Source organism: Carettochelys insculpta, chromosome 5 (genome assembly GCF_033958435.1).
Source record: "Carettochelys insculpta isolate YL-2023 chromosome 5, ASM3395843v1, whole genome shotgun sequence".
NCBI classification, from domain to species: Eukaryota; Metazoa; Chordata; order Testudines; family Carettochelyidae; genus Carettochelys; species Carettochelys insculpta.
This window is the reverse complement of record NC_134141.1, coordinates 21,378,074-21,399,633: the sequence shown is the minus strand read 5'-3', so window position 1 is coordinate 21,399,633 and position 21,560 is coordinate 21,378,074. Positions and strand designations below refer to the sequence as shown.

The 21,560-nt window shown below is 47.2% G+C and overlaps 1 protein-coding gene across 4 annotated transcripts in view; it reads left to right on the top strand.

The window, feature by feature from the left end:
* Positions 1-21,560, top strand: part of VPS13A (vacuolar protein sorting 13 homolog A) — a 218,539-nt gene that overhangs the window by 59,941 nt on the left and 137,038 nt on the right. For 3 of the 4 annotated variants that reach the window (XM_074994740.1, XM_074994739.1, XM_074994742.1), the window contains exons 23-32: positions 1,582-1,720; positions 3,198-3,282; positions 4,023-4,195; positions 6,038-6,194; positions 7,096-7,172; positions 7,436-7,495; positions 7,590-7,743; positions 9,472-9,588; positions 9,666-9,769; positions 10,287-10,454. In XM_074994740.1, coding sequence (XP_074850841.1) covers positions 1,582-1,720; positions 3,198-3,282; positions 4,023-4,195; positions 6,038-6,194; positions 7,096-7,172; positions 7,436-7,495; positions 7,590-7,743; positions 9,472-9,588; positions 9,666-9,769; positions 10,287-10,454 — 1,234 coding nt within the window. The remainder of the gene's footprint in view (positions 1-1,581; positions 1,721-3,197; positions 3,283-4,022; positions 4,196-6,037; positions 6,195-7,095; positions 7,173-7,435; positions 7,496-7,589; positions 7,744-9,471; positions 9,589-9,665; positions 9,770-10,286; positions 10,455-21,560) is intronic. The other variant, XM_074994741.1, reaches the window with a different exon arrangement.

Sequence of the window (21,560 nt, the reverse complement as noted above, 5' to 3'; positions counted from 1 at the left end):
CTTGCTGGCAGCTGTGGTGCCCCCGTCCCATAGGCCAGGTTGTGTGCTCTGCTGGGTGCTTACCATAGAGTCTCTCACCAAGGTCCAGCAGTGCCCAGCGGCCCGTCACCCATCTCAACGACCGGGATGGGAGCTTGGTCGCGAGGTCCCCCTTGTTGCTCGAGATGTCACTGGTGGCTCTGGGTGCATGGGGCATTCTTTGGGTCTGGGCTCCTTGTTGTATCTGGGGTGTGGCTCATCTGCCAGTGTCCAAAAGAAATGGTGGTGGGGGAGTTGTGTCTGAGCCCCAGGAGGCAGTGGAGCTCCCTGTAGTAGGGGCAGGTCACTTTGCCTGCCCCTGAACGACCAGCAGAGTCTCGGGCCCGAGCGTAACCCTACCACAGCTCTTTTACTTTGCTGTGTACGTGATCGGGGTGCAGACAGGGTGGTCTCAGGCAGATAGTACTTAGGTCACGCGGGTGAACGCAGCTGTATTCCACCCCTTCACCCCCATCTCTTTTAGGACCTCCTCTTTCCAGAGCTCAAGCAGGTCTTTCAGCTTGGGCACCGTTCATAAGGGTGTCCTTTTTGTGGGGCTGTCCAGAGTCCTGTGAGGGCTCTGAGTGGGGGTCCAGGGTCTCCTGGGGTGGCTGGCTGCTAGCCATCCATGCTAATGGTTGTTCTGCATCTTCACTGATGGCATGCTGTGGGAGCTCATGGGTTTGGTGCTCCTAGCACAGTCTCAGCTTCTGCCACAGGCTTTTTGGGTCTGTGCAACTTTAAACACAGTCAGACATAGATACCATAAAGCCCTGCTGCTGCTGGCCAGGGTGTCACCGCATACCAGCTGACCAGCGCTATGGAAGACTGCTCTTACGAAAGAGTGGCCCGCGAAGCGTCTACGCATGTTTCCTTTCAAAATACTCTTTCGAAAGGGAGCGCTCTTTCTGTTACAGGATTGGAGGACTGCTTTCAAAAATGACACCACGTTCTTTCGATTTTTGGATCGAAAGAGAGCATTTTGTGTGTAGAGGCTCCACGTACTCTTTCGAAAGAGGGCCATATTTTCCAAATGTACTTGCAAGGGTTGACTTAGCCATACTGTTTTACATTTTTTGTTTATGTAGAACACTTAAGTGCTTTGCTAGATTGGAGTCATAGTTTGCGCGTAGTTTGGGACAGAGAGAATGTTATTTCATAGAGTACTGTGGAAGTATGATACTGTTTAAGTGATGTGCTATAAATAATACAATAAAACAAGCGAATAATGGCTTTTCTTGGGTGTGGGCCATGTACTGTGTACCACCAAATCAGACGTGGATAAAGTATACCTAAAATTGATATTTGGAATCTTCCTTTCACAGGACATGGTAGCTGTGGAGAAACTTAGAGTTGCTGAGATAACAGTTGGAAGGAGAGTTCAGCAACAGTTTTATATAGAATAAATAACTTTAAATATAAATGAACTGTACCTTACATTTAGTATTTTTTCCTGTTTCAGTAATTTGCTGCCAAGTAACCATGATGTTAGTTATAAGATAACAAATTCACCATCTGCATTTATAAATCTCTTTGAAATAGCTGTAATTGTTTACGTAACAGATTCAAAATCTTTGGACAACTGCCTTTGCTATCTTTTCAAATCTCTGACCAAAAGCTTATGGGTATCTTGGAGTTAATTGACAGCATTCCTAAACCAGAAAGTGGTTCTGCTGCTGTTTCTGTTCCCAAACCAGCTCAGGTAAGGCAATTTTTTTTACAGGGTAAAAAAAAATATTTTACAAAGTACTTTACGAGTTTGACTTGAGTTTGAAATGAGTTTACGGGTGTTGAACACAATACACATTGACTTTTAATGAGAGTTGGTTTCCTAATTCCCTTCAGCTCCTTTGAAAATCCCAATTGACTTTTTACACCTGTTAACTCAAATACGGGTTTTGCTCATGTATGTTACTATACAGTAGCTATAGTGTGGCTTCCTGATGAGATTTAGCTTCAGGCCGAGGAGGAATGTTAGACTCTTGGTGGGAGCAGGAACAAAAGACAGATGAGAATGTAAGGGATAGAAGCATGTATAAGGGGTGCTGGTATAGATACAACAGGGGGAATTATGGTGAGGAACAGAGGTGCAAGGTGAGAGGTAATGGCGATGTGGGGATTTAGGTCAGGAACAGTTATTTATCAGGAAGGCAGGGGCAAATGATGGGGAATTACACAGTAAGAGCAGGCAAGGAGAGTTATGGGTAGGGGAGGAGGCAGGAGCTGGGTTCAAGGGTGAGGTGCTCGGTAACCTGGGAGTTTGGGCGTGCTCACTGTGTAGCACTTAAGAAAGCCTTCAGCTGTCAGCAGTGCTTGGTTTGTCTTGGAGGTTGGGACATAGGTCCTGTCCATCTTGTTCCCCCCCAGTGCTTTGCTTTGGATCAGGATGAGAGCATAAAGCCGCACCCAATGAGTACTGGCCCTCTGCCAGGTAGAGCCCCATCTTGACCCTGATCCTGCAGTGTGGCCACATATACTACTTCTACTTTGCCCACTTCTTCAGGCTCTAGCACAGGAAGAAGACAGCACTCTGTGCTTGTTGGCTGCACTGAAGGGCTGGAGTCAGGAGGGGCCCCTGTCTGGCATGGGGCTCGGTATTCCTTGTATTCAGCTTCTCATTCTTTTTTGTTTCTTCTGTCTTCCCCAACAGAGGAGGGTGGCTGCCACAGCTGTAGCAATGAGGAAGTGAAAAAAGGCAGAGACCCTGGTTCTGGCAGCCAGGACTGCCGATACTGAGCCCCATCCTTTTCACTTACTGGACAGAGTGCTCTGCTGACTCTGGCTGTTTGTGACCCGCCATGTTCTCAGGCCTCTCCCATAAGGGTCTGCCCAACAGTTTTAAAACTTCCAAATTACAGAGTTATTTTGAACAGTAAATTAATTCATACAGAATTGTTTTCTTCTGTTTTCTTCTTCTTGTAATGTCATTAAATACATAGACCAGTATCAGTGGAGTAGCCATGTTAGTCTGTATCCGCAAAAACAAGGAGAAGTCCTGTGGCACCTTACAGACTAACAGATATATTGGAACATAAGCTTTCGTGGGGAAAAGACCCACTTCATCAAATGTAAATATGTACAAATTAATTGTCTGAAATAGCTCTAGTCAGTCAAAATGGGTAGGAGAATTGAATTAAAATATTTTTAAATTAATGTTTTCATCTTGTCTTCTGTTTCAGATTACAGTAACTCCTCTTATTTCCACACCACAAGTGTCACAAAATGTCCTTCCTCTTTTGGAACTTCATTCATTAACTGAGTCAGGTAAAGTATTTTAGAGCACATTTTCTTACATAGTTACTACACTTGATCTTAATATAACACGTCAATAAAAATGAGCAGACTAAGTGCAGTGTTGGTGTGGACATAAGAATATAAAGATTGTGAAAAGTAAGCAAAAACTACAATAATGTCATGTGGCATTGTGGAGCAAAGTTAGTATTTTGTGGCTCAGACTTCTGAGTTCATTCTGATAGGCTTTTGAGTAAGTATAACCTGCTCCCCAGTCAGATGATTCAGGTGTTGTGGGAGGAACTGTTGAATTGTTTAGTCTTTGTCACAGACCAGAAATTACAGAATTACAGAAGATGAGACCAAAGGTCCGTGTATCTGTAAACATTTCGACTCTTTAAAAAAAAAAAGGTTAGATTTCAAATTAGTAATTTATCTTTCTGATTTTACTTCTATTACATCCCCTTTGGAGATGTTTGATCACTTATTGTGGTAGTTGCTTGACCATTATGTTAATTTCATTCATGTTTCTCATGTAGGTCTCCTGTCACATACACATATGTGTCTTTATATATCACACATTCATTCTTGTTAAAGAATGAAAAGCTGAAACCTTATTGTAGATTGGGTCTAATTATTTACTAGATAATCGTACCATACTCATGTATAGTTATTTATGCTTCAAAGAAATTCAGTACTATAATTTTGCAAAATAATTGTTGGAGGATATTTAAATATTCATGAGGTGATCATTAATACCACTTTACATTTAGAATCAGAAGAAGAATTTTATGATGCCCCAACCAGTCCTGTGGAGGAGATGCCATTTTTTGAAGCATCTTCTGCATCTCTGACCAGAGTTAATAGTGTGAGAAGAAAAAGGTTACAGAAGCAAGAATCTGCGAAGAATATGACAGAATTCCAGCTAAGGTTTGAAATTCCTGAGGTAAAGTAACCATTTTTTCCCCTAAATATGTTACAGTCTGCTTGTAGCACTTCCACAGCCTGGTGCATGTATGTTGTTTACTTGAATCTATGTGTGTTTAAATGCTCATTAATATCTTTGTTGGTTGGCACTTTAATTGCTGCAGCTCTTCCCTGGTCTCCCAGTCATCTAGGATGTGTGCAGGATGCAGCTTCCTGCATTCTTGTTTTCATCAAGAAGTACATTCCTTCACCCTAGTCTCATGCACCTCCTCTTTGGTTCTATTCATTTCATTTTGAGTTTACTTTTATCCTATCCTTTCTTTAAAAACAAATTTCTGTTCTTGTTTTATTTTACCTCCGAGCTTTGTCTCCTCTCTAAATCTTACCATAGTCAGTAGAAGAGCCATGTCTGCAGTTCCTTCCATCTGCCCCATTAGTATTGCCTCTCATAACAATTACCTTAAAATCTAGCAATTTTCACTTTGCTAGCTTTCTTTTGTTTTTCTTGGCCTCAGTTATTGATCTCCTGTATAAATATTTGTGAGTATCCCTGCACAGATTTTTGCATATTTTCCCTATCCTGTGCACTGCCTTTTACTCTAGTTCTTGTATGAAAGATACTATATGGAATAATGTTTTAATGAGTTGTCTTGTGTTCTCATGTAGAATAATTAATTAGCTTATAAAAATCCTAAAATATTTTTTTTTTGTAATATGGTAACATTTTCAATATGGTAGATCCTTTCCAGATGTAAAATGCAACCACTTTCCCACAGATGTGAGAGACTAAGAAAGTGTTCTGAAAATGTTATCAGTACATCAAATATATAAAATACCAGATTTTAAATTAGCCTGTATTGGGATTTTTCATACTTTTTTGTAACATGGATTACATTAGTACAGGTTAAACCTCTCAATTCCATCACCCTTGGGAGCTGACTGGTGCCAAATGAGAGAATTTGACAGACTGCAGGAGGTCAGTTGTCTAGCAGCATTACCAACACTGCTGCTCCTTTACTGGGCTCTTCTTAGACATTTAGGGGTAAATTGGAGCTAAACAACAGCACAGAACATTGAGAGCCAGGACCAATGGCTGCAAACAAACTTTATGGGACTATGGTAAGCTTTGGGCACACCCACAGAAAGTGCTTGTCTGGCTAACTAAAATCATGTCAGATTATGGGTGTTGCTGGATATGAGAGTGCTGGATTAGAAAGGTTCAACTTGTAGAGGAGTCTGTTCTGGACAGCTATTCTTTCCTAATCATTAAGCTTTGGTACTTGAGGGTAGCTTCTATTTCCTCTACATATGTAGAAACAGTCACCAGTTAAAGAGATTGGCTCTCCTTGTTTCAATTTTTCTCTTTAAAGTGAAGAACATGAAGGACTTTGGAATCAGTTGGCAACAAAAAATGCCTGTGCCATGAGAGTAGCCTGGTCACAACTGAGTATGGTGGGACTGTACTTCAGGACGGCTGTCTTAAATTATGTCCAGATGGAGGGACAGATCTTTAGTCAGTGTAAATCAGCAAAGCTCATTTGAAATTAGTAGAGATGTATTATCTTACACTAGCTAAGAATCTTTCTCTGCATGAGATGAACTTTCTTGAACTGTTTAATTGCTTTCAGGAATGAAGTTATATTTTGTACATCTTGTTTTGCTGTTCTTTTATTTTATGTAAATTGGTAGCATCTACAGTTGGCAATTGAATACTGAATGGATATTCTTCAGCATTTTTGTGAGGGGATATTTTCTATCCAAAATTATATTTCAATTGGATATTCACTGAATATAAATTGTGATGAAACTATATTTGGTATTGCCATTGTCACATTTTGCTGATTACATTGTTTTTTCCCAGGTCTTAATTCAATTGTGTCGACTTGCTGATGGTACAGAAAAGCCTGTGCTTCAGCTAGAAGTTTTAGGATTAGGGACTGAACTTAAACTAAGAACATTTGATATGGCTGCAAATGCTTTCCTTAGAGAAGTCTGTTTACTGTGTCCAGAATATATGGGTAAGAATGTACATATATACTAAAATTAATAAACAAACCTACAATAATATGATGAAGAGTTCATTCCAGGATGTCTGTTGGGCTCTCTTGTATCAGCTAAAGTTGCAGGGAATCCATTCCCCAAAAAATAATATGTGATTTTAATGAGATTAGAAGAGAGAATCCAATTATTAATGGACAGTATTTCTTTCACTTTACCCCTTTTGAGACCAGAAAAAATGTAGGATTTGTAAAATCTCTTGTACTTGGGCCACAGGAAATGTCATCACTTCCAGAAGTTTCCATAACCCCATTTTTAGTAGAGTCACCCTTGTCCCACAAGACTCATGATTGTAACTGCCATGGAAATCACCTGTATATCACCAGAAATTGGATTTTGTTCCATAGACAACACTGTATCAGCATGCACTTTGATGGCCTTAGGTGGGGGTAGGGATGGGTGTGTGTGTGCGTGCGTGTGTGCGGGAGGGAGACAGAGAAATATTTTAGGTTTCCATTTCACAAATATTTTTGCCCTTATGATTGCTAAGGCAATATTTCAAATTATGAACCAGGACACTGCTGTGTTATTGAAAATACTTCCTGAATAAAATCCAAGTGGGAGTTATATATCAGTTTATTTCATTGCAATGGGAAAGCTAACTGCATGTGCAATAATCAGAATCCAAATGTCAATGTTAAATTTTGCTGATGATCATTTTAGCAGAAACAGTCAGTTATTCTGGGGTAGTGGCCGGGTCACTGCTGATCCTACTCTACAATGCTTGATACTGTAGTCTGTTTTAAAATCCCGTATGCTTTTACATAACTGATTATAACAGGTTTATAGATTAAGTTTTAATTCCTTGCATTTTCTTGAAAAAGTGTAAATCAAACAGTTTTAACATTAATTTTTTAAAAGATAAAGACAAACCTGTTTACATCATTACAACTTTGGATAATACAGAGGATGATCTTCTTACCCTGGAATATATAAAGGTAAGAAAAATATGATTTTTTTTCATCAGAGAGGTAGCTGTGTTAGTCTGTATCTTCAAAAACAACAACAAGTCCTGTGGCACCTTATAGATTATGTCTGTTAACCTATAAGGTGCCACAAGACTTTTTACAGTTTTCTTCATTGTTTCATGGCTTTGTTTAAAACTGTTCGTCAAATGTATGAAGCTGTAATAGATATTGCAATAAATTTTCTGTAAGAAGTTTGCAAATTTTATTTCAATTTCTTTTTTCTGGGGGAATAGGCTGATATTAAAGGACCAGAATTAAAAACTGCTTACAGGAATGTTCTTCAGCTGTTAAAGGTATGACTATTGTTTGTTTTTAAGTTTGTGTATTCTTATTTTGGAAAAGCTTTTTTTGGAAAATAAGTTTCTGCTAAAAATGTCTATTTTGTAGGTGAATTTCTCCTCTCTTGATGTTCATTTGCATAATGAAGCACTTCTGAATGCCATGAATTACCTAAATAGTCTTCTACCAAAACAAGAGGCTAAAATAGCAGAAGAGTTAGTCCAGGAAAAAGAAGAGAAAAAGGATGTCCTTAAGAAATTAAGTAAGTTGGGTTTTTTCTTGTTAGTTTCCCCTTAACTTTTGCTTTTTTTCTTCACCCAGTGTGTGTCCCCACCATGTGGGACCTGTGACAGGTTCCTTAGTTTCAGAAGAGAGAAGTTCTTGTTGATAGAGAAAAAGTTTAACTGTTAGAAGATGGAGAGGTAGGGAGTCCTTCAGGCTATGGTGTGCCAGGAAATGAAGAATAATAATTGAAGTCAGTCTTTTCTCATTAGGCTGGTCACTTAGACTTATGAAAAAAAGCATGAGCAGAGTAGAAACTGATTGTGTTCACGAGGAATACTGTGGAAGAATGTGAGCTCTTAGTTTTAGGTGTCTTTGAGTATCCAGTCACTTTATACTGGGGATGTACTAGGGGCCTCAATTAATTCATTCTCACTGTTCGTGGTTAGTACAAAAGTCCTAGTTCAGCCTTCTGAGAGTTGTTGGGCATAGGCCAATTAATGTCACTTTGGTCCAATATATGAAGTAGGAGCCTGTCTGGGTGTTGGCTGGTCACCTGTTGTACAGCTTAATTGAATCCCAGTTCTGGTTTGATTTATGCCCATGTGTTCATGCCTGCAATTGTGTATCTGATCTCAAATATTGGATTTTGTGTGTAGTTGTTAAATGCTGACCATGGGCAAGTATGCTGTTCCACATGCAATTGATATATTATGCTATGACTTGAGGCTTCCTATGTACACTCCGAATTCCTGAGTGCCATTTCTACCCTGGGTATCATGCTCTAAATAAGGGGTGGCCAACCCACATTGCTCTGGCTGTATGCAGACGTTTGCTCAATGAAATGCAGCTCCTGCTCCAAGCTGCATGCCCGGACTTCTCACCACTGCTTTGTGCACACGCCCCAGTGACTGGAGAGGGACATGCATGGCTGCAGTAGCAGCTCTGTTGAGACCCAGGTGTTGGGGTGGGGTGGAGGAGGGGTGGGTGAATTGGGTTAGAGCAGAGGTGCTGGGGGGTGCCTAGCACTGTGGGGAGGGGGAGGGGATTGGGTTAGAGTGAAGGGGAGGCTGGGAGTGCCTGCCTTTTCATGAGGGCATTGAGTCAGCTATTATATGTTTGTTTTTATCTATATTTTATATATATATATATATATATATATATATATAATCTGTCTAGATAAATAAAAATAAATATACAATATTAACAGAGAGGAAGCCATGCTAGTCTATACACTATCAAAACAAAAAGCAGTCAAGTAGCACTTTAAAGACTAGCAAAATAGTTTATTAGGTGAGCTTTTCTGTTCCACGAAAGCTCACCTAATAAACTATTTTGCTAGTCTTTAAAGTGCTACTTGACTGCTTTTTGTTTAAATATATATAATAAATATATAATATGTGGCTCTTTGCACTCTATTCATAGCTATTTTGGCTCTTAGTCTTTAACTGGTTGGCCACCCCTGCTCTAAGTTATGCCAGGGGCATTGGCCAGGTGCAGAGTAAGCCAGAAATAAGAGGAGCACAGAGGGCACTTTTCATACCTGTTTTCTTCACCTCTTGGAATTTCTTTTGTTTTTTCTGTTGGAGCTATACTTTGTTCCCTCTATAGTAGAAAGTATCTGTGTAAGTTTAATTTTTAAAAATGAAAGATACAAACTCAACTACAACTGAACTTGGAATGGGTAATATGTGCCTGTCATCTCTGTGATCTAGGTATTAATAAAATACAAACAGTAATGTTAGTGTTGGTTTCAATTTTCTCACAGCATCAAAAAAATCCAAGTATGAGGATGTTATAGACCTTCACATCTGTGCAGATTTATCCTGCTTACGTGTTTTTATTAGAGAACAAAAACGCAGAATATCTGAAATTCACATAGAAGGTAAGAGTGAAATTTGAAACATGTAATTCCAAAATATTAACAGATATCAGTTAATAATGTTACCTTTTTTTCAAAAGGTCTTGATTGCCAAGTAACCATGAAGAAAGTGGCAACTGAAGTATGTGCAAAATTAAAGAACATAATTATTATGGATTCTGATGAGCTGGCATTATATAAAAAGGTATGAATTCTCCTATATGCTGTTGGTTTCTGCTACCTGATGGACAGAGGCTAATTCTGGCTTAATTATTGAAGTCTACCATCTCACAATATTTTCTCTATTGCTCTGTGTGTGTTCTGGGATCTTTGTTCCCACTAAGATGTATGTGCCTGATTGCCCAAGAACCTAAATGTCATTCACGCCACAACTGTGTGTACTCAAGACAAAACAAAAAACAAAAAAGGAAAAATCAGCTTTCTGTGACACATCCATTATGCTATCCTTTATGACCTCTTACTATACTGACTTTCAGTGAGCTGATTTTATACCTGCTGTCATTATGGTCCAATACATAAAGTTCTTCCACAGATTTTCAAACTCCGAATTTGTAAAATTCTTTAAGTTCCATAGATTAAAGGTAGCTTTGAAGTATGAAGTATTATTTGTTTGTTTGTAATAGGCTGTTATAAAATTATTTATGATAGTGAAATTTTTTCTGTGTGAAGTTTAAATTAATATCCCCTTTCCTTATTTTAAGGCTCTTTATATCACAGGAAAAGAAGTCTTCAGTTTTAAAATGGTGTCATACGTGGATGCTACAGATGGTGCTGCCTACACAAATATGAATATTGTGGACAGCCAGGTTTACTTAACTGTTGGTTGCATTCAAGTAGTTTTTGTCAACAAGTTTGTTTCAACCATTTTGGTAAATCAAATCTTTGTCTTGTTTCCCTCCCCATTTTCCTTTCAGTATGTGGCTGTGTCAAATTGGACATGGAAGAGACACATGCAAGATGATGTATATTTACAAGAGCTTTATTTATTTTTGTACAAGCGTGTGGTTAATCTTGGGAAATTAAAATAGTTTTCTTCCAAAATTAAAAAGGTTCCAACTTTTGCGCATTTGCTTGCTAGAACTGAAAAACTAAAGCTGCAATGTTTCTATAAATATGCACAGAGAGGAAGCTGTTAGTCTGTATCTTCACAAAACAAAAATGCAGTCATGTAGCACTTTAACGACTAACAGAATAATTTACTCGGTGATGAACTTTCATGGGGCAGATGCATCCCCTCCTTCATCTCTGGAATTGGTGCTGAAAATGAACTGACCCGACGAATATATAACAGAGATAGAAAACAAAACGAAATAAAGAAATGAAAACTGACAAATCAGCTGGGGGAAAGGCGCAAAGGATAGGGAGGAAATTACTTACTTCAAGTGTCTATTAAGTGACTTTCCTGAGACTATGGCGAATATCACATATGGGGAAGCTGTTTTTCTAATGTGTAAGGTAATTGCTATCTCTATTAAGGCCAAAGCACAAAGTATCAAATTTAAGAATAAATTCCAGTTCAGATGTCTCCCTTAGTAATCTGGTGTTAGTGTCTTTGAGGTCAGACACAGATTCTCAGGTCTTTAATACTATGGCCTACTCTCTTGAAATGCTCACTGACAGGTTTTTTGTGTATTCTGATTCCTAATGTCTGATTTGTGTCCGTTCATTCTTTGGCAAAATGATTGTGCATTCTGTCCAATATACACAGCAGTGGGGCATTGTTGGCACATGATGGCATATATATGAGCCCTGATCATGTAACTCATGTGGTTCGGTCCAGTGATGGTGTCTCCGAAGTAAATATGTGAACAAAGTTGGCAATGGGGAATGTTGCAAGGAAAAGTTCCAGGATTAGTGTTTCTGCGGTATGGTGTGTGGTTGTAAGTGCAAAATTTTCTGAGGTTAGGTGGCTGTCTGTGGGACAGCACAGACTTCACACCCAGAGCCTCTTGGTAGCATCATGTTTCAGTATGGGTTGTAGGTTGTTGATATTGTGCTGGAGGGTTTTGGGTTGGGGGCTATAGGTGACAAGAGGTGTTCTTCCTCGAGTGTCCCCGTAGGTGCTCCATGATAGGTGTCGGGCTCGCCCTGGCGCCGCAGATCAGATCTTTCCAGAAGTTTCTGCCGGACCGTGCATGCGCCGGCACGCGCCGCTCCCCTGCGTGCTCCCGGCCACGTGCGCGATCCAGTCCCCGCCAGTTCCTTCTTAACCGCCATCGGCTGCAAACGGAATCTGCTCAGGCTGCGGCCAGAGTCAGCGTATTTAGAGTTTTTCAGAGTGTGTGCATACGTGTGTGTGTGTGTGTGTGTGTGTGTGTGTGTATATATATATATCTATATATATATATATATATATATGGATATAAGTAGAAAGTCTTAGAAATGAGAGGAGGAGCGGAGGCACCACGGGGACGTGAAGGCCAGTAGGCCTCCTGCTGCGGCAGGCTGGAGTCCGTGAGAGGGGAACAGGAACAGAGAAGGTGCTAAGTACCCTATTAACAGCTCAAAGACTCACCACAATGTCCTCTTCAGGATTCAAGAAGTGTGAGTCCTGCCGCGAAGCTATGCCGGCCTCTGATGGGCACAGTCAATGTATCAGATGCCTGGGGGAATCACACGTCACCCAGAAGTGCTCCTTCTGTGCAAAGCTCACGGCCAGAGCCAGAAAGGACAGAGAAATGCGGCTGAAAATGCTGCTGTTTGATAAGGCCCTCCAGCCAGACGTGCCGGAGAGGCCTCAACCGGAGGGACCCACAGGGCTCCATAAAAGAAAGGCAGTGTCCCTCACCCCCTCAGTGCAGAAACAGAGGAAGCTCTCTCCAGCCCGATCCCTGCCGGCTGTCACAGCGAGCGGGACGGGCGTAGCTCCCAGCTCCCAGCCGCAGTCACAAGCGAGCGGCAGCGCAGCAGCGCACGTGGCAGAGGCTGAGCCTCCGATTACTAAACAGCCGGCCCGTGCATTCAGAGCGGCGGCCAGGCAAGCACCGGAACCGGCAGCACTGCCGCAAGCGGCACAGACCCCCATGGCACCAACGGTGCAGGGCCAACAGGCACGTAGCCTGCAGGCACCGGAGGAGACCACCCGCGTGGCACCGCAGATGAGAGTGCCGAGCGCGGCGCCTACAGCGGGGCTGAGATCCCCGGCACGGGGAGGGGCGGAGCCAGCCCCACAGGGGAGGGGAAAGGCAGCAGCAAAAACCCGGCACTGCAGCCCTTCTCTGGACAGGGCTGCAGGGCTGCTCTCAACTTGTCCTCGCCTTATGTTGCGTACACCAACCAGGAGACATGGGTCTCCCCCCAGCCTACCCAGAGCCTCCTTCCCCATTCCTCCAACCAGCCTCACCATGGCTCGGGCCACCCTCGCCTTTTCTGGGATTTGACCCTCTGGAGTACTACCACAAACCAGTTTCACCATTGTCTCAATCATCCAGATGATCTCGCTCCCCCAGACATCGGGGGTATGCACCTTGAGAGTGGTCCAGGTCTCCATCCCAGGAACCGTGTCCATGCTGCCACGGTTGTCCTTATCACGCCGGGCATAGACACCACAGGCATACACCCAGGGGCAGGTCCCCCTCGACCGCCCAGTACCCCCGCAGGCATTCACGGACGGGGACAGAAACACAGCTGTCTCAAGGGGAGCTGATTTTGGAACCCCGAGATTTTCCCTCGCAAGCCTCTAGTGAGAGGGTGTACCACTGGCAGCAGGACCCTGAGAGTTCAAGGGAGGTCTACCCTAATGGTTCCTCCTTGTCCTCCCCCGACGAGGCTATGGCCCCCGGGGATGTTGCCCCCTCGGATGACCTCAAACAGTTTCAGGAGCTGTTTAAAAGGGTGGCTTTCACGCAAGGCATCCAGACAGCAGAGGTACAGGAGGAGCACCACAAGCTCCTCAAAAACCTGAGGCCTCCAGCCTCGTCCAAAATCGCTATCTCGCTCGACAAATCAATCATGGAGTCTGCTACTACCATATGGCAGACCCCGGCTTCTGCTCCACCTATAAACAAGAGGGCGGATAAGAAATACTTCGTCCAGGCGAAGGGCATGGAGTTTCTGTTTATTCACCCACAACCAAATTCTCTGTTGGTAGAATCGTCTCAGCAGAGATCGAAGACTTCCCAGTACAAAGTGGGGGGAACGGACAGAGATGCCAAGGAGCTAGAGCTATTTGGCAGAAAGGTATACTCCTCCTCCACCCTGCTTCTGAGAATGACTGACTGACTACGCAGCACATCTAGTGAACCACAATTTCGACAATTACTCCAGGCTTACTTCTCTCATGGATTCGCTTCCAGAAGATAAGAAGCCGGTGCTGAAGGCCATCGTGCAAGAGGGCTATGCAGCCTCAAGGACGGGAGTCCAGATTGCCCTGGACGTAGCGGACACGGCGGCACGCTCAACGGCTACGGCAGTGGTCACGCGCAGGGAATCCTGGCTCCAGACATCGGGTATCCCGAGGGATCTGCAGGCAAAAATTGTCGATCTCCCTTTTGACACGCAGAAGTTGTTTGCAGAATCAACTGTTTCGGTCCTTCATTCCAGTAAAGACTCAAGAGCCACACTCAGAACACTGGGTATTTATACCCCTCCATACAGAAAGAAAAAGTATTACCCTCAACAACGGCGATACCCGTACCAACCTCAGCGTGCTCAGTACCAACGGGGCTACGACCAGGGGCGGCATCAACAGCAGCAACAGTATAGAACTCCCAGGTGACGTTCCCAACAAGGCCGTGCATCCTTGGGGCAGGCCCAAAGGCAACAAGTTTGACGGACGGGTCGAGGGCTGCATTATTACTACCATCGCGCAATGTCATCCACAATTAATGTTCCATCGTCGCCTCCGACCGTTCCACTCACAATGGCAAAAGATCACCACAGACAAGTGGGTACTAGAGATCATAGCCACGGGTTACGTGATCCCCTTTCAGTCGCTTCCACCATCAAGACCTCCGCCCAGGCCTCATGTCAGGGATGCCTCCCACGAGGCGAAACTCAAGCACGAGGTGGACCACCTGATGCTTATAGGGGCGGTCGAAAGAGTGCCGGAGCGACTTCAAGGGAAAGGGTTTTATTCACGATACTTCCTCACAGAGAAGAAAACAGGAGGCTGGAGGCCCATCTTAGATCTTCGAGGCCTCAACCGGTACTTGCGCAAACAACGCTTTTGGATGATCACAGTCGCCTCTATACTCACGGCACTGGACGATGGAGATTGGTTTGCAGCCCTCGACTTACAAGATGTGTATTTTCATATAACGATCTACCCGGCTCACAGACGTTTTCTCCGGTTTATGGTCGGCAAAGAACATTTCCAATACAAGGTTCTGCCGTTTGGCCTCTCCTCGGCCCCCAGAGTCTTTACCAAGACCCTGGCAGTGGTGTCAGCCTACCTGCACAGACAGGGGGTATTTATATTCCCATATCTGGATGACTGCCTACTGAAAGGGCCCCGAAAGCGGAGGTGCTACGCATGATACGCGTAACAGCAAACACGTTTTCTTCGCTGGGCCTGGTCATCAACCTTGCGAAATCAAAGATCGACCCCACACAGGACATAGAGTTCATAGGGGCACACACAAATTCTATCACAGCAAGGGTTTATCTACCCGACGCTCGCTTTCGCGCCATCGGTTCCCTGGTACAAGTCATTACATACAGCCCCACGGTGCCGGTTTTAACGTGCTTGCAGCTACTCGGCCACATGGCAGTGGCAGCGTTCGTGGTACAGAACGCCAGATTACATATGCGCAACCTACAACATTGGCTGGCGAGCGTTTACAAGCCGGAATCCCATACTGTCCGCAGGGTGTTGTCGCCCACGACAGAGGTGCGCACATCCCTGCAATGGTGGGTAAACCCCAAGAACATGCTAACAGGGGGACCCTTTCACCAACCACAAATCTCTATTTTTCTCACCACCGATGCCTCCCACGTAGGGCGGGGAGCACATATTGGCGAAAAGGTGACGCAAGGACTGTGGTCCCCTACGGAACAGTCACTGCATCTAAATATTCTGGAGCTCAGAGCGGTGTTCAACGCCTGCAAACACTTTCAAGACCTCATACAAGGCAAGGTAGTCGGGATCAATACAGACGATATCTCCACCATGTTTTATATAAACCCACAAGGCGGAGCTCCATCCCGTGCCATATGTGTGGAAGCAGTCCGGCTGTGGAACTGGTTCAACGTTATATTGTTGGCGATGCAAGCTTCGTACTTACCAGGCGCTCACAATATGAAGGCAGACCAGCTGAGCAGGCACTTCGCACTTGCACACGAGTGGCAGATCCGCTGCGATCTGCTACGACCGATTTTTCAGGCATGGGGGTTTCCCCAGATAGACCTGTTTGCCACTCAGCACAACAAGAAGTGCCCCCAGTACTGCTCAAGGGCAGGACTGGGGCAGGGGTCCCTGGGGGACGCGTTCGCGATTTCGTGGAAGGGCCCACTGCTTTACGCGTTCCCCCCCCATGGTGCTCATCCACAAGGTCCTGCAGAAAGCCAGGAGGGAGAGAGCCCGCATGATCCTAGTGGTCCCCACATGGGATCAACAGCAATGGTTCTTCTTCGAGTGTCCCCGTGGGTGCTCCACATTAGGTGTCGGGCTCGCCCGGTGCCGCAGATCGGATCTTCCAAGCAGTTTCTGCCGGACCGCGCATGCGCCGGTGTGCGCCGCTCCCCCGCGCGCTCCCGGCCATGTGCGCGATCCGGTCCCCGCCAGTTCCTCTTAACCGCCGTCGGCTGCAGACGGAATCCAACTAGGCTAAGGCCAAGTAGTGTATTCAATGGCTTTATCTGTTTTTTCTTAAAGTTTTTTCAGGCACTTAGGCTACTATAAGCTAGCCGTTTGCTATTTTGTAAAAAAAAAAAAAAAAAAAAAAAAAAACAACAACGAACAAGCTAGGAGAGGGACAGCTCAGCCAGTCCCAGTAACAAGCGCCGGAGGCCAGGAGCTAGGGCTATCAGCCCTCCGGCTAAGGCAGACCATCGGACGGGGAAAACGGCACAAAGAAGGTGCTAAGTACCCACTTAAAAACACAAAGACTCACCAACAATGTCCTCTTCAGGCTTTAAAAAAAAAAAAAAAAAATGCTGCTTCTTGACAAGGCCCTCCAGCCAGAAGTGCCGGAGCGGCCGCAGCAGGAGGGACCCTCCGGGGCCCTTAAAAGGAAAGCTGCCTCCCTCACCCCATCAGCGCAGAAACGGAGGAAAGTATCTCCAGCCCGATCCCTGCCGGCAGCAACAGCGAGCGGGACGGGAGGAGCAAGCAGCCCCCAGCCGCAGCAACAGCTGATCGGCGGCGGCACGGAGAGCCACGTGGAAGCGGCTCAGCCTCCAATACTCAGCCAGCCGCCCCGCACCGCAGGCAGGGCGGCGGCTAAGCAAACGCCGGTACTGGCGGCACCGCAGGCAGCGGCACCGACCCCCGGGGAACCGGCGGTGCAGAGCGCGCAGGCACGCAGCCTGCCGGCACCGGAGGACACCGCACATGCGGCATCGCCCTCGAGCGTGCCGAGCTCGGTGCAGACGGGGCCGGAATCCCCTGTATGCTCCCCAGCCCGATCCCTGCCGGCAGCAACAGCGAGCGGGACGGGAGGAGCGAGCAGCCCCCAGCCGCAGCAACAGCTGATCGGCGGCGGCACGGAGAGCCACGTGGAAGCAGCTCAGCCTCCGATAATCAGCCAGCCGCCCCGCACCGCAGGCAGGGCGGCGGCTAAACAAGCGCTGGTACCAGCGGCGCCGCAGGCAGCGGCACCGACCCCTGGGGAACCGGCGGTGCAGAGCGCGCAGGCACGTAGCCTGCCGGCACTGGAGGACACCGCACGTGCGGCACCGCCCTTGAGCGTGCCGAGCTCGGTGCGGACGCCGGAATGCCCTGTATGCCCCCCAGCCCGATCCCTGCCGGCAGCAACAACGAGCGGGACGGGAGGAGCGAGCAGCCCCCAGCCGCAGCAACAGCTGATCGGCGGCGGCACGGAGAGCCACGTGCAAGCGGCTCACCCTTCGATAATCAGCCAGCCGCCCCGCACCGCAGGCAGGGCGGCGGCTAAACAAGCGCCGGTACCACCTACCCCCGGAAAACCGGCGGTGCAGAGCGCGCAGGCACGCAGCCTGCCGGCACCGAAGGACACCGCACATGCGGCACCGACTTCGAGTGTGCCGAGCTCGGTGCGGACGTGGCCGGGATCCCCTGTATGTCAGGGGCGGAGTTACCTCCTCAAGGGAGGGGGAAGACTGCACACAAGAGGAGGCATTGCAGCCCCTCTCCGCACAGGGCTGTGTAGTTGCTTTCTCACAGCCCTCCGCTATGTTGCAGACTCCAACTAGAAGGCAGGGGTCCCCCCCCTCCTTGGCCTACCCAGAGCCCCCTTCTCCATTTCTGCAACCAGCCTCACCCTGGCTGGGACCACCTCCACCCTTCCTGGGATTTGAACCGCTGGACTATTAGGCAAAGTCGCTCTCTCCAGGGTCTCGACGGTCTCCCTCCCCCAGACGCAAAGGGTATGCACCAAGGGAGTGGTCTAGGTCACCTTCCCAAGACCAGTGCTTATACTGCCGTGGTCGCCCCTACCACGCAGGGCATAGACACCATCGGCAATCTCCTAGGGAAAGATCCCTACGAACGATCTCGTACCCCCAAGGGCAATTGTGACCGGGGACAGAGACTTAAGCATCTCAGGGGGGACTGGTTATGGAACCCCGAGATTTTTCCTCGCACACCTCTAGTGAGAGGGTGTACCATCATCAGCAGGAACCGGAAGGGTCCAGAAAGACGTACCCCAGCGGTTCCTCGCTTTCCTCCCCGGATGAGGCTACGGCCCCGGGGGGCGTCCATCCTCCGGACGATCTCAAACAGTTCCAAGAGCTGTTTTACGAGGGTGGCCTTCACGCAAGGCTTCCAGACAGCAAAGGTGCAAGAGCAACACCATAAGCTCCTCAAAAATCTGAGACCTCCGGCCTCCTCCAAAATAGCAATACCGCTGATGACGCAATCTTGGAGCCTGCCACTATGATATGGCAGACTCCCGCGACTATTCCGCCTGTCCACAAAAGAGCGAAAAAAAGAAAAAAAAAAAAAAAAAAATACTTCGTGCCCACGAAGGGCATGGAGTTCCTGTTCAGCCACCCACAACCAAATTCTTTGGTGGCGGAGTCGTCGCAACGTGGGGGAATAAACAAACATGCCAAAAAGCTAGAGCTGTTGGGCAGAAAGGTCTACTCCTCCTCCACGCTACTGTTGCCAATGGCAAATTACGCAGCGCATCTAGCGAACCATAATTTCAACAACCACATTAGGTTGACCTCCCTCATGGACTCGCTTCCAGAGGGCACGAAACCAGTGCTCAAGGCCATCATCCGACCATTTTATAACCAGTGGCAAAGGATCACCACAGACACATGGGTGCTGGAGATCATAGCCACGGGGTACGCCATCCCCTCCCAGTTGCTCCCACCGCCATGACCTCCACCCGGGGCCCCACCTCCAGGAGACCTCCCATGTAGCGAGGCTCAAGCAGGAGGTAGACCATCTCATGCTCGTAGGGGCAGTGGAAAGAGTGCCGGAGCAACTGCAAGGGAGAGGGTTCTACTCGAGGTACTTCCTCACGGGGAGGTCCATCTTAGATTTTCGAGGCCTCACCGGTACCTGCGCAAGCAACGTTTTCGGATGATCACAAACGCCTCCATCCTTACGGCACTAGACGATGGAGATTGGTTCGCAGCCCTCGACTTACAAGGTCCTACCGTTTGGGCTCTCCTCAGCCCCCAGAGTCTTCACCAAGACCTTGGCAGTGGTGTCAGCCTACCTGCACAGACAGGGGGTATTTATATTCCAGTATCTGAATGACTGCCTACTCAAAGGGGCCTCAAAGGAGGAGGTACTACGCATAATATGTGTCACAGCAGGCACGTTCTCTTCGCTCGGCCTGCTTATCAATCTGACAAAACCAAAGACAGACCCCACACAGGACATAGAGTTCGTAGGGGCACGCATAAATTCTATTACAGCGAGGGCGTATCTACCAGAGACTCGCTTTCGGGCCATCGGCTCCCTCGCGCAAGGCTTCACCTTCAGCCCTATGGTGCCGGTTCTGACGTGCTTACAGCCGCTGGGCCACATGGCAGCAGCAACGTTTCGTACAACAGAACGCCAGGTTACACATGCGCAGCATGCAGCATTGGCTGGCGAGCGTATACAAACCGGCAGCACACACTGTTCACAGGATGGCGTCGCCCACAACGGAGGTGCGCAAATCCCTGCAATGGTGGGTAAACCCAGAGAACCTGCTAACAAGGGTACCCTTCCACCAACCACACGTATTGGTTTTTCTTACTACAGATGCCCCCCTCATAGGGTGGGGAGCACACATGGGCGAAGAGGTGACGCAAGGGCTGTGGTCCTCTATGGAGCAGTCACTGCACACAAATATACTGGAGCTCAAAGCAGTGTTCAACGCCTGCAGACACTTTCGAGACCAACTGAAAGGCAAGGTAGTCGGGATCAGTACAGACGATACCTCCACCATGTTTTATATAAATCGGCAAGGAGGAGCTCGGTCCCGTGCCTTATGTGTAGAAACAGTCCGGTTGTGGAACTGCTGCATCGCCAACAATGTAACCTTGAAAGCCTCGTACTTACCAGGCGCTCGCAATGTGAAGGCAGACCAGCTGAGCAGGCGTTTCGCACTCACGCACGAGTGGCAGATCCGTCCCGATCTGCTGCAACCGATTTTTCCACGCATGGGGTTTTTCCCCAGATAGACCCTGTTTGCTACTCAGCACAACAAGAAGTGCCCACAATTCTGCTCCAGGGCAGGACTGGGACGGGGGTCCCTGAGGGATGCCTTCGCGATCTCATGGAGGGGCCCCCTGCTTTACGCTTTCCCTCCCACAGTGCTCATCCACAAAGTGTTGCAGAAAGCCAGGAGGGAAGGAACCTGAATGATCCCGATAGTCCCAACGTGGGATCGACAGCAATGGTTCCCCCTATTCCTGCGCATGTCGGACCGGCCACTGAGGTCCCCTCCGGTGGCGCGGGATCTGCTCACGCAAGCCCAGGGGTCCATAGTGCATCCGCACCCCCAAAGCCTGCGACTACAAACGTGGTTAATCCATGGCTTAGCTCCCTAGAGAGCACATGTACGGAGGAAGTGCAGCAAGTCCTAGAAAGTAGCAGGAGGACTTCCACAGGAAGACCTTCAAGCAGAAATGGACTCGCTTTACGGCATGGTGTTCTACCAAACAGCTAGCCCCCTTTCGGTGCCTATGGCTGTGATATTAGAGTATTTACTGGACCTCAAGAGAGGAGGACTCTCGCTATCCTCGTTTCAGGTCCACCTGGCCGCCATTTTGGTGTTCAGACACGAAGAGGAAGGGCACACGGTGTTCGCCCATCCCATGGTTACCAGGTTCTTCAAAGGGCTGGTAAGCCTATACCCCCCTCAGAAACCGCTTCCACCTCTGTGGAACTCGGACCTGGTGCTTAATGCGAAAAGGGGACCACCGTTTGAGCCTTTGGCCACGGTTTCCCTCCGCCTCCTTATGATGAAGACGACCTTTCTTCTCGCAATCACGTCAGCTCGCAGGGTGAGCGAGCTTGAGGCAGTTATGGCAACGCCGCCCTGCGCTGTTTTTCCAAGGAGGCGGTAACCATACGGCTGCATCCAGCCTTTGTTCCTAAAGTTTCTTTCTGAGTTTCATACTAACGAACCTATTGTTTACCCTTGTTTATCCAAAGCCTCATAACTCTAACAAAGAGGTGCGCCTACACCTCCTGGACGTGAGCAGGCGCTAGCTTTCTATATGGACAGGACCAAGTCCTTCCGGAGAACGGATAGGCTCCTAGTCTCTATCGCTCCCAAATCAAAAGGAGAATGTCTCTCTTCGCAGAGAATCTCTAAGCACATCGTATCTTGCATAAAAATGTGCTACAAACTCAAAAAGACTCCTTTACTGGCCACGCCCAGGGCTCA